The 12868-nt window shown below is 35.1% G+C and overlaps 1 protein-coding gene and 1 long non-coding RNA gene across 14 annotated transcripts in view; one reads left to right on the top strand and one right to left on the bottom strand.

The window, feature by feature from the left end:
- The window catches only part of LOC112990269 (uncharacterized), a 31680-nt gene extending 28086 nt beyond the window's left edge, over window positions 1-3594 (bottom strand). The window contains exon 1 of the long non-coding RNA XR_003261044.2: window positions 3447-3594. This is a non-coding gene — a long non-coding RNA (uncharacterized LOC112990269). The remainder of the gene's footprint in view (window positions 1-3446) is intronic.
- DGLUCY (D-glutamate cyclase) overlaps window positions 1-12868 on the top strand; it is a 45842-nt gene that overhangs the window by 29631 nt on the left and 3343 nt on the right. For all 13 annotated transcript variants that reach the window (XM_064512178.1, XM_064512184.1, XM_064512183.1 and 10 more), the window contains 5 exons: window positions 951-1211; window positions 1736-1835; window positions 3578-3726; window positions 8669-8788; window positions 10502-10653. In XM_064512178.1, coding sequence (XP_064368248.1) covers window positions 951-1211; window positions 1736-1835; window positions 3578-3726; window positions 8669-8788; window positions 10502-10653 — 782 coding nt within the window. The remainder of the gene's footprint in view (window positions 1-950; window positions 1212-1735; window positions 1836-3577; window positions 3727-8668; window positions 8789-10501; window positions 10654-12868) is intronic.

Raw genomic sequence — 12868 nt, 5'->3', positions numbered from 1 at the left:
AAAAGCAAAGGAGAAAAAAAAGGTGAGAAGGATGAAGGCATGAGGAGACTAGAAGACAGTAGTGAGGATTTGCCTCTCACTGTCAGCCCATGAATATCAGCACATCATTCTGGTATTCATGGTTTTCATGAAAGACAGCAAGTCTAAAGGACTGCACCATGAACTTGAGTTTGAGTGCCAGGGAAGGGAGAGGGAATAGGAAAGGTTGGAACAATGAAATGCACAGATATACAGTGTTGTCCCTCTAGGGACTGACGCAAGAGGAAAGAAGTTTGCTAATATTCACATACTTCTTGAAGATCAGATAATGTGGCTCTCTACTATATGAGGTATAACAAGATCTTCTAGTAGTCACCTAGATACCACCATAATAATTGAGTCTATCAAGTCCCCTGACGACTTACCATGTCTCTGTAGTCTCACTTCTGTGGTTAATCATTTCATTAAGTTGAATTTATTTGGGAATTGGCCCTTCCATTAAGGAATAAAGTTAGAGACAAGACAAGATTGCTCATTTTGAGTCAGCACTGAAACTTCTGTAAAATCTGGGTAGCTATCTAGCTTGAGGAGCTAGACAGTTGTCTAGCATGATTATGACCACAGGTCAGAGGAAAAGAGGGCAAAAGGAAGGGAAACAATATTCAGTAAGCGCTTAGAAATAAAGATGATTTACACCAGTAGCTAGAAACGCTAGTATAGTAATATTCAGTATCCAGTTAACTGAACTTCTTAACCTGGAAGCCCAGCCCATTAGCTTTATTACTCATATCCTACACCTTCCCAGCTTTCCTGAGGAAATGGGCCCAATTCCTGGCTTGACCAGGGATTATCCCCCTCCTCCCCTCCCCATTTTATATCATTAAGGTAGGTAGGCAGGCAGATTTACCCAGACAAACTTCAATGTACTGCTCTCTCTGAAAAAAAATGTTTCTTTAAAAATACTTTTCTAGGAGACAGGGGTATCATTCATCTATGCCGCCAGGATGAGCTGCTGAAGTCTTGCCTGTCCATTTCCCATGCTCGATCAGTGCTGATAACAACTGGATTTCCTACCCACTTCACTTACGAGCCACCTGAAGAGAATGATGGACCCCCAGGAGCCTTTGCTATTGCAGCCATGTTGCAGGCCTTGGAGAAAGAGGTTGCCATAGTAACAGATCAGAGAGCCATGGATCTGAACAGAAAGATTATGGAAGAAGCTGTTCAACTAGGTAGAACATACAGTTATGCAAGGAACAGTTTTTCAGTTTTATCTTGCTAATTTGAGCCGATGTTCCCTTTAGTGTAACATCACTCTAGATTAGTTCATGATTTTTCCAAAGTATGAAAAATAAGGGCTCATCCTCTAAGTATCAGCATTGTTATGATGATATTAGTTTGTTAAAATCCAGTTTACATCATTTTAGGGCTTGCATATCTGGGAGTGATTATGGATTAGCTGTTTGTGATGACCTATGGATGGCTGTTCCTATTCTGGTAGATGTGTTTTGTTTTGTTTTTATCCCAAGGTCTGATTTACCAGTACTAACTTATAAACTAGCTTAATTTAAAGTAAGCATGCAGGGAGTTTATTGGGAACAGAATAGTAAGTACTCACTGTCTTTATACTAACTGTTCTGCCTTAAAAAAAAAAACAAAAAAAAACAAAAAAAAAAAACAAAAGCAGAAAATCCCCACTACCAAACACACACTAAAAATGATACATGGCTTTAAACTGTATTTTTGTTTCCTCTAGGAATCCTGAAGAGACCTATCCCTCTACTGAGTTATCAAAAGGAAAGTACAGATGCAGCATTGATGTTTTTGTGCGAGAATGGGAATTGTGGAAGACCTAAGTATGTTTGTTTGTTTTTAAGAATAAAACCTCTAATAATAATAAATCACCTCTACTATGTGAAGTTATAATGAAAAGAATAACTGTGATCTAAGAAGACATAACAATCCTTGAAAATGTAAGATTTGAAATGAATGAAACAGACTTCCAAGTGAAGCGCTGGTATTGTAGAGTATAGAATTCTATGTTTTTCTGGGATTATGAATTTCTGAAGTATTTTTAAAAAATACTTTGTATTTAAGTAGAACTTTTCCTCTGAAAAGTTTCTAAAAGCTTTACAGCTGTCATTCCATAACAATATTTTTAAGTACTATGTATTGTTTTATCAATATGTAAATCCATGGAAAAATTAAGGCACAGAGAAGTTAGATATCACATCAGAGTCAGTGAAAGATCTAGGAAAAGAATTTTGGAGTTTGCTTGCTTTCTAGACCTCTGTCTCCAGTCTGACAACTGAGGAATCTCATCTGATTTAGTAAATTTTACCAAATGTTTTTAGTACTCTGAAAGTGATTGTCCTACAGTCTGTAGATGACCCAAGCCAAAGTTACAGAAGTATGCATGCATTTTTGATATCAGTTTGAATTGTTTGCATATGCATTGTTGAATACACAGTGTTGGCCAAAATTTCAGGTTTATACAAGTGTGTGATTAAGGTTAACGCACTAGAGAGTTTTCTAAAGAGCTGTGCACACGTATCATTACTTGGTTGGCAATTTACATTTCTTTAAATAAGCACATGTTGGTCAGTTCTCATCTTTTAAAAAAGCATATCATCTTGGTATTTGCTTCATCAGCTTATTTCAGTCCCATTTCTTTCTACAGGTTAGCTATAGTTACAGTACAATATTATCTTCAGTTTTCATGTACTGTTTTTAAAAGGTTTTTTTACAGCTATGCATAATTTACTTACAGCTGTTTTCTATTTCAGTTGATTCAACAATCCCCAAAAGCTAAAATAAGTTTTTCTTTAGAGTACATAATTGCTCAAGATCTCTTAGGTCACTGTAGACAACCCCCCACAAAAGTATTAAGTAATTCAGCAGAGTTTGTAACCTCTTGTCAGTAAAATTGGACAAATGGAAGCATTATACATTAAATCTAACATACAGTGGCAGAACTGAATACAAAAGTTCTACTTAAACCATAGCACATCTGCAGTACTTCTGTATACTTTCATTAAGAGCAAAATAGTCATAGACTAAAAATAATAAAAAAAAGTGAACACAAAGGCAAACACCAAAGAACTCCCTAAGTAGAAACAAATGAACACTTTCTAAGCAATGTATTTTAAGCAGAGATCATATTTACACTAATGTGGATTTAGATGGTTATTAAACTGATTTTTTGTTTTGTTTGACAACATTGATGCAGAGCAGTGTCCTGAATGATATATTACTTATTTTAACATGAAATAGAGCAAAGCCAGATAACTGACCCAAAACACTGCTGGTTAGGAGGGTTTCAGGAACTTCTCTATTTACTAGTAACAATTGCAATTTGAAGGAATTGCACCACAGCTATAAAGAAACTAGGTTAACCTTTGAAAATAAACTACAGAGAACTACATTCAGAAATAAATAATAATTAAAAAGAAGTGTCCAAGTTTTACCTTAGGTCCAAAATGGTCAGAAAACAGAAACAAGTGCAATAGGGAAAGCAACCAGCAGCAGACTTCATTATGTAAGACTTGAAGCTTTTACTCCTCTCTTTTAACTAATTTTTCACTCTGTCTCTGACCAGATTTGATCACCTGATAGCAATAGAGCGTGCTGGAATGGCTGCTGATGGCAATTATTACAATGCCAGGAAAGTTAATATTAAACATCTAGTGGATCCCATAGATGAACTATTTTTAGCTGCAAAAAACATTCGAGGAGTTACAACAACAGGTAGGTGAGAGTTTGTGTTATATTTTCAGCAGTAGGAGAAACACAAAACGGGAATTCTTACTGGAAGTGAAACTGAGGAGGAGTCAGGTGCTAAATAACTGCTTTAGGACTACAGCTGTTTGACTTTGTTGAATTTAAAGAGACAGTTGCTAGAAAAAAATTACAGGTTTCTAAGAAAGGGTAGCCAAAGAAAATGGAGAAGTTGGATTCAGAGTTATTTTAAGGCCAAAAAAAGCTAGCCCAAATATGTATATTGTCTGTATGTAAGTGTACATACAGGTACTCCCCAGCATGCAGTTTTGACACTGACATTAAACTCCTTTCTGTATTTTATGTGTGAAAGGCAGCATATAAAGCAAGCACCTGTTGAATGGAAACATTACAGATTAAAACATTATTGTGATTTTTATGATTGTTATACCTGGGTTAAAGCAGCAGTCTAGACAGCATCTCAGGTTATATTGCCTTTTAACAGTACATTCTCTTGAGTAGGGATTGTATATTTGCATCTAGTGTACTGTAATTGGCCCTTCTCTAACAAAATATAACTATAAAATATTAAACTTTAAATGAGTTTGTTGTCATACCTGTCAAAACTACATTAGCATCAACTAATATGTTTGAATAGTGCTTTTGTCAACATGGTGCTCCTCTCCTTTTTTGACAGTCCTTTTTTTTCCTGAAACCTGTATTTGGTTTTATAAATGTATGTCACAGATCAAGGATTCCCAGGTAGATATAACATCCTTGTTATACAACGTCCTTGTACAATCAAATGCTTTCTGCTACATTGTGTGGCCCAAAACAGAGCTGGGAGCTACATAATATTCCTAACCATTTTAAATGAAATTAGAAATAAGTGTCCTTGCCAGGCTGATTTCAGTCACATTAGAACACATCTGCTGATCCAGCTATTTTTTCATTTGCAGTGCTGGGGACCCATTCCAGAGTATTACCAAATGCACTGGAACTTTGACTTCTCAGTAACGATGTTTTACAAATGTTTCCAAAGAATTTTGAGAGCTCCTGCAGAGATAATGCATAGTCTGCTTCCAGTGTAGTGGAAGCTTATTTTAAAGCTGCGTAGCAAAGGAGTTCCTTGGTATTTTTGGTATTATCTTAAAACTTGCAGTATATTTTATTTAGATTTAATGCTAATTTTGGTCCTGTTCCTAAGGAGTAATTTTCAACATCCAAAAAGAGGCACTGTAGATGGCACTCTGTTGGCAATCTCAGCAGAGAAGCTAAGGATTGACTGAATAAAGGGATAATAACCTCTTTCCATGAAGTTATTCAGCAGCAGTGCCTCATAGCCATATGTGCTGCTGTTAACATTAATTCCCTAGTCCCTGATTTTAGGCTGTTCATACAAGGACTTGGTCTTGATTCTGTTAATAAAAACATCCTAATCTCTTACAGTATCTCTCCAGAGCAGCTTAAAGTATATTATTGATTTGGAGGAGTTTGGAGTGTTCTGCATGGTGGGAATCTGAATCTGTTCAGCAGTATTTAGTTTGTTTTAAACAGTGTCTGAGTATTCAAATACACTATGAAATGTTATTAATTAAAAGTACCAAAATTTTGCAAATACGAGGGAAAGAAGCCATTGTCCAGAATCACTGTGCCCCACTGCCATGAATTTTCTCCAAAGATATGTTTGCATAGGAAAAGACTTAACTTCAAAAGGCAATGAAGGGATCTGCTCTGATCTCCTGTGTAATTTGTGTGCATCAACATTGTACACTGGATAACTAATTGAATATCTATAGAAAAATGGTATCATTGTTTCTTTCCTTGCTACCTAGTTAAAATGTCTCTTACCTTCAGCTTGCATTCCTTATATTGCTTATCACGCTAACTTTTTGTGTGTGACTCTTAATTTGATTATACTTTCTTTGGGATAGCTATTGGCTTTTTCAATGTATTTATGCAAAGTCTAGCATAATAGGGAACTAATCTGGGCTGTGGTCTTTGCATGTTGTCTCTTATGATGATAAAGTATTGCTTCTGATTATGATAAATTTTTCTAGTAAGGCTGTCTTTGACTCTCTTTGTGTTATATAGGAATTTGGAGGCATATGTCTAGTTCCAAGTTATATGCAAATATTGTACAACACCCATTCGAGTGGAGTACTTGGATAACTCTGTATCGAATAGAAAAGAATAATAAAAAGATAAAGTTTTCAGTATTACAGAAGTGTTTATATAGTGTGCTCACCTGCAAGAAGCACTGTTTTAGTAGCTGAACAAAGGAAATATTAGAACATTAGACATGTTAATCACTATCAAGTTTTGCATGTAAAACAACATTGGTGTTTAAAAAAAAAATCTGATATAGGAGTCTGACCACAGACAAATCAGGAACAATGCCTGCAGTGTTATGAATATCAATATCATAAAAAATGATGGAATGAATATTCAGGAATTCAGGAATATACAAAATAAGAAGATGTGAAAGACTGAGGGTAAAAGGACTCATTTCCAGAAAAGATTGAAATAAAAGACTAAGAGAAGTTACCAAACCCACATAAGAATTTTTTTTCATCTGTCATAGTATTGACACAGCTATATGCTATCTTTTTAGGAGCTAGTGAAAAGTTTTTCAAAGTACTGCAGGAAAAAATGTGGTCACACTTGCTTCCTCTTTCATACAAATGATGTTTAGCACAGAACGCTGAAGTTTCCCACATTTTTCATTAATGTAGTGTCAGAAACTAATGTAGTCAGTGAAAGCTTACCTAGAAAATCTGACAGAACTCTGTATTTTTCCTTTGTCTGTAAAGGACTCAGGCCTTTAGGAGAAGAGGATTCATCTTGTCTGATTTCAGGCATTTATATTTGAGAAGTCTGCCTTGGGATGAGATGAATTACATGTCTAAAGGGTCTGTTTCTCTCTGCCTACTTAAAAAGAAGTCCAGCTGACTAGCTCATGTGTAGATGACTATGTCTTGTCAGGTGAATCTCACTTTGGAAATCCTACAGTGATGTGTAGTCTTCTGTTGAAGTGTAGAGAAATAAAAAAATAGATGGTACAGGAAAATGTTCTATGTTGAAGATGTGATGTTCTTTTCTTCTCAATATAATGCTAATAGGATACATCCAAAGCAGTAGATCTACTAACTGCATAACCATCCTAGTGATAGAGGTTCTGCAAAGATAAGAAATAGCAAACCAAGGCTGACAAAAAAATCTGAGCAACACATTAACATCTTTCACTATTAAAGAAACTGTATGTGATCTTTGAAGGATGTTTGAAGGACAAGAGTTCATTTTAGCCTTTTTAAGGAATATTAACAGCAAAATTTCAGGTTTTGAATATAAGAAAAATCAAAGTGTTCAGTGGCAATTTTTAAAAATCAGCTGTAACTACCATATCTATATATGACGACGGAGGCACCACAATTATGTCATTAGCTATTTGTAAAGTATTATCAACAAACAGATTTCAGAAAGCACCATGAAATCCCCACGCTGAAATAAATGGGAATAACATATCAAGGCAGACAATTCTGAGAAAGAAAGATTAGCTGTTTAGTGGCAAAACAATAAGTACTGAAGAAAAATATGTCCCAAGCTTTATATGTTCATCAATAGATTATACCTGGTTTGTAAAAAGTTTCTTGAGATTTACCTATTACAATCTTTACCTATAAGTCATGCTGCTCAGTTATACTCAGCTTTGAACATATAGACTTTAGGAGCTAGATACAAAATTGCTGCTGAAAAATAACTTTGAATTTCACTTACAGAAGAAATTCAGTACAGATATAAATTAAATATTTATGTAGTTACTAAAAATGTTAATTTTTATCAATGTTCAGTGCTTAAAATGTAAATTATAAATACTGTAATTTCTCTCCTGTAACACATGCTACACATTTGCCACATTTCGAATTCAATGAGGATTTGGCACTCTTCACTGTTCTGCAAATGAACATTCCACTTCACAACATTAACTAGTATTTTTCTATAAAAATCTTCAAACTTAAGAAGATGCCATTTAAACCAACAGGTGAAAGAGAAATGTTAATTTCTGTTTAAATATTTTGTTGCATCTTTTTACACTGATAAGAGACAAATTTGATGAGCTTCCTAAAAGCGCAATCCAGTATTCACATAAGCAGTTAGTTTATGTGTTATCCATAGCTCCAAGTCTCTGAATGACATTTAACAATTTTATGTCCCAAACACAGGGCAGCCCAGAATTTTTCTGAAATAGCATAGGTCCCATTGATTTTACTGAAATCATTGATACTGTTGATTTTTGAAAGACAAATACAGTGTTTCTATCTGACCAGCAGAAGTCGAGGCACCACCCAGAATACACAGGGTTGGCCTCTTCGTACACTGTAGCACATCGACAGTAATCTGTATGAAACAGATTGCTGGTGCAGTGAGTCCTACTTCTTCCAGTCATTACATACATTTTGCATAACTTTCTGCAAAAGATTCTGCTTTTCATTAGTAGAAATTTACTCACAACAAGCCGAAGTTTTCTATACTTGCTTTATCATAGAATCCAAGGTTAATTTTTCAGCTTTATTTTGGACTGATTTTCTATCTTTTTTCTCTGTTTGTGCTAATGTACTTATGTAGCATGTAACATTATCTAGATCACTTGTTTAAGGGCTTCCATAAGCAATAAGTTTACTACCTTAGTTCTGTCTGCTCTTCATGAGCATCTGACTAATTCATTTTCTTTTCCCTGCACCAGTATAGCATACATTCTGTATATATACATGCTGGCATGTGATAAAGTGATGCTTTCACCTGTTTCTTTATACCTTCTGTTTTAGACACTTTGATGAAAAAGAGATAAGGCATCTTATATGGAGATATGAACTGTCACAGGGACTCTTGGGAAAGACTGGATAGTTTATAAATGGATTGCTATATATATGCTGATTTCATACTCATTTGGTCTTTTCCTCTTTTAATAAAGGTATCGGAGATGGAGGAAATGAGTTAGGAATGGGCAAAGTAAAAGATGCTGTAAAGAAGTACATAAAAAATGGAGATGTTATAGCTTGTGATGTTGAAGCTGATTTTACTATTGTAGCTGGTAAGAGATTTTTTGCAGGGAGAGGGATATTGATGTTTGAGAATTGAAAAGAAAGCATCTCTGTTACCAAGTAATCTGTTTGAGCCTTTCTTTATATGACCGAGTCATCGTTAACAAAGAGATCTGTCTCTGTTATGTCAATTTTCTGAATAGTTAATCAACTACAGCTCCAGCAGGAATGACCAAAAACAGGATATTCAGTCAAGAAAGTGCACTTAATTGGAAATAGTTACGTAACTCCTGAATATTCTTGAAAAATCACACCTAAATGAAATACCAAGGAAGACTGCAGAACAGTGGTGTATTTGATAATTAAAAAAAAAAAACATGTATGCACATGTCAGTTTTCGGTATAATTGATCAGCTTCTGTGATTGTAACCCCATCAGGCCTAAATGCACTTTTATGAAAAGGTGATAAATCTTTTCAAGAGGCACTCCAGAGTATCTGTACAATGTAAATTTGAATATAACAAAAAAGTTGATTGCTATATTTGAAATTCCTTTCTACCCTAACATTTTGATCAGCATTAAATAAAATTCATAGTGAAAGAGACCTATTCAGTGAGGACCAATTTATGAACTGAGTGCTCCGTATTATACTTAGGCTCAGTGCAAGTGGCTCCCAGATACTTGAAAAGAAAGAAGATAGCATCTAGCTTTCTAACACTGCTGACACTAAAAGAGCAAATTATTGGGGAGAAATGGGATTGAGGTCATAAGTATATCTACTTCTTATGGCATACATATATGACCTGCAGTGGCAGTTTTGGAAATTGTGGTGATTTTTACATTGAAAGCAGCTGTCCCACTGAGAACCTGTAAAGGAAAGCATGGAGGGGAATGTGTTCAGACATATTTAAGTGGGGAAAACTCCATGCACTAAAACAATTTCTGCACTTTTTGAAAATTTGGCTATTCTACATCTCTGGAAAGGGTGCCAGGTACCAAGTAACTTCTCACAGCAAATTTCAAATCTAACATTCTCCCATATAACCTTAACAGAGAAGCTGCCAAACACTGTTTAAAAGACAGTGTGGACTGATTTGACCACAGCATCCCAATAATTTATGGATATTAACTCCATTAGAATATCTTTTTGTATATTGCACTTACTCCAAAGACACATCAAGAAAATTAGTTTCACTATGGCTTCATATCTCATGAAATAGCTGAAGCCTTTAATCAGTCATCATTTGTGATCAAAAAGGAAATCTCTAGAATGTTATAATGTTCCATTATAAAATCTGACATCAGCAAAAATTTGTCTGGTTTATGATACTTTATCAAAATCTCTTACCTCTGTGCCCTTAAAAGTTAAAGACACTGAGATCTAACAGGGCTCTTTAAAGTTCATGGATTTCATGTTAAGCCAAGTGGAATTGATTTATAGACCATGTGCATTAGAGGTTTTGGTTTTGGTGGAAAAACAAACCACAAACTAAGCTAGAGGGAAACTTGGAGAAATTCAGTGTGAAATACTGGTCTACAACATGCTAAATGAAAACATTTTAATATCTTAAGTGATTATGTATTTCTGAAATAACTGTTCCAAATTAACGTCAATAGTTAATTCATACCCCAGTTCCACTTCACCATTATTACTGGAGACTCGGTTCTTAATGACTTATGCAGGTTAGGTATATTTACCATAACTGTTGTTTTACTTTATTTTTTTTTTTACAGTTTGATTTCATGGTGACTTTCTTTTGCAGGGGTCTCAAACTGGGGAGGCTATGCCATTGCTTGTGCTCTGTATATTCTCAGCACTTGTGAAATACATGATCGCTATCTGAGGAAAGCTGTTGGGTTTCCACAGTTATCTAAGAAGATGGTCTGGCTGTCTGCACTTCCATCTGTTACAAAGGTAATTTCTGCAGAGCCAGTGAGTTGTGACTTCCTTGTGACATGTCGGTGGAATCAGTTACCAGCCACTAAATCTTGCCCAGCCCAGTTTACTAGCTTAGAAGTCATTACTTTCACATGTCTCTTGGTGGATTTGGGGGATTCCTGGTTAGCAAGCATCCACACTGTTATTAGAGTAGTCTATAAAGGATTACAAGACAGAATGAACATAAAAATCCTCAAAAATGAACTTACTCCTTGTGGTGTGACTTCAAGCATGGAACTGTGCTGCAATTTCACGGGCAGTGCAAGGAATCCTGTCTGCTAAAATAGTCTGTTCTTATATAGAACAATTTTCAATATCAGTGACTGTCAAAATCCTTTCCCTAGCACTAAATTCACTTTAAAGTATGATTGTTTCCTCTGCACACACCAGCTAGTGAGTTCTATGAGTAGTCGGACAAAACTAGTCTGAAAAATTGGAGGGTTCAAAATAAAAAATTCTAAAGTTTCTCTAACTTCTTCAAAATTGCAGTGCCAGCATCTTCTATCTTGAAATACAGCCTTACCTCCCTCCTAAATATGATTATGTTGCTAAAAATTGAGGGTGTTCTATGGTGATGCCTGATAATTAAGTTAAATTTGGAGATCTGCAAAATTTTGCATTGAAATTTAGTTTATAAACAAAGTTTACTTTTGTGCTTAAAGCTGATTAGATTTTTGTCTGCTTTTTTTACATAAAAGTCTAAAAGCATATGAGCTTCCATACTAGTTCAGATCAGAGGTCCATCTAGCTCAGTCTCCTGTCTCTGACAGAGGCTGCTAGCAGATGCTTAGGATGGAGGGAAGAATAAGACATTCATGGGACTACCCCCCTTCCTGCCCCAGCATCAGGGAGTCACAAAACAGAGGCTGAAGTAGGCCACTCTTATTAATATCCAGTCTCTTACTTAATATAAGTCTCTTTCTTAATCTTCATGATTGTCAAAGCCGTTTGTGAAGCTTTTGATCTTCTGGCCTCCATTTTGTCTTGTAATAGTTTCATGGTTTAACTTTGTAGAAAAAGTATTCTTTCTTAACTATTGCTGTTTTGATTCCTTATTTAAAGGATGTATAAGTGAAACTGATCCCAACTTTTAGCACAGTCCAAAGTGCTTACTGTTTGACTTAACAAAACATATGGCACCTTTCAGCTCCAAAATTAAAGATTAATTACTTTTCACTTTTAATTTTTTTCCAGTTACATGTATTTCATTTCCCTTTACATTAACATATCCTAAAAACCAGTATCATCAAAATTCTTGGTAATGAGATATTGTAATTAAATGTGATGTCATATACAGAAATCCTTCTCGCTGTTGTTTTACTAAATTATCCACTTAGCAACGTTGATAATGATCCAATAATGGGAAGGGCTATTGAAAGTTCAGTAGTAAAATCTATTCAGATAAAATTAACGGAAACAGTTTTGTGAGAAGAAAGAAAATGATAAATTATCTGGCAAGAGAATATGATACCTTTAATTATAAATCATGGAATAGTAAACACTGCAGGAGATTTCCTGAGCTTGAACACATTAGTGTTCACATACTCCATTAGCGTAAAAAAAAAAAAAAAGGGAGGGGGGCCATTTATGGTTTTCGAGGCTAGTTTCTGCCCAATGCAGTTTCTTTTAATGCTGTAATGATTACTCTGGTAAGATAAAAAGCACTACCATATCCGCCTCAGTGTTTATATTCATCTGTTTGTAGAAGCAAGCATAACTGGAAAGAAGATGTTAGAGTGAGTCCCTAAGCATCAGACAGTTTTCTTATAATGTACTTTGTTTTTCTTCTAAAAATGGCATTCCTTCCGTGAAACTTAAAGGTGATAATCACTAAATGATGAAGATTTACCCAGAAACACAAAGGTTATTTCTTTGCAGCCTCATTAATCTTTAAGCAGTATTAGGATTGCATTGCAACAAAACCCAGAACGGTGGAGCTCCCCATTCCCGCTCAACAAGATCAGTGCGTTCTAAAGTCATAGATTATTCTTCACATATATTTTAATACGAGATATCAAGAAGCATTTGTTCTGTGCTGAGAACTTGACTAGAAAAAAACAATTTCATCTAAACAAACTTTTCTTACCTTTCAGTTGTTGAACTGAATCATGATTATGTCAATTAGTACAATATTGGTTTGACTTTTCAGATGTTACTAGTGCTTTTATAGTGAGGTGACTCTAGAGGAATA

This window comes from Dromaius novaehollandiae, chromosome 5 (assembly GCF_036370855.1).
Source record: "Dromaius novaehollandiae isolate bDroNov1 chromosome 5, bDroNov1.hap1, whole genome shotgun sequence".
Taxonomy (NCBI): Eukaryota; Metazoa; Chordata; class Aves; order Casuariiformes; family Dromaiidae; genus Dromaius; species Dromaius novaehollandiae.
This window is presented reverse-complemented; position numbering and strand designations above follow the sequence as displayed.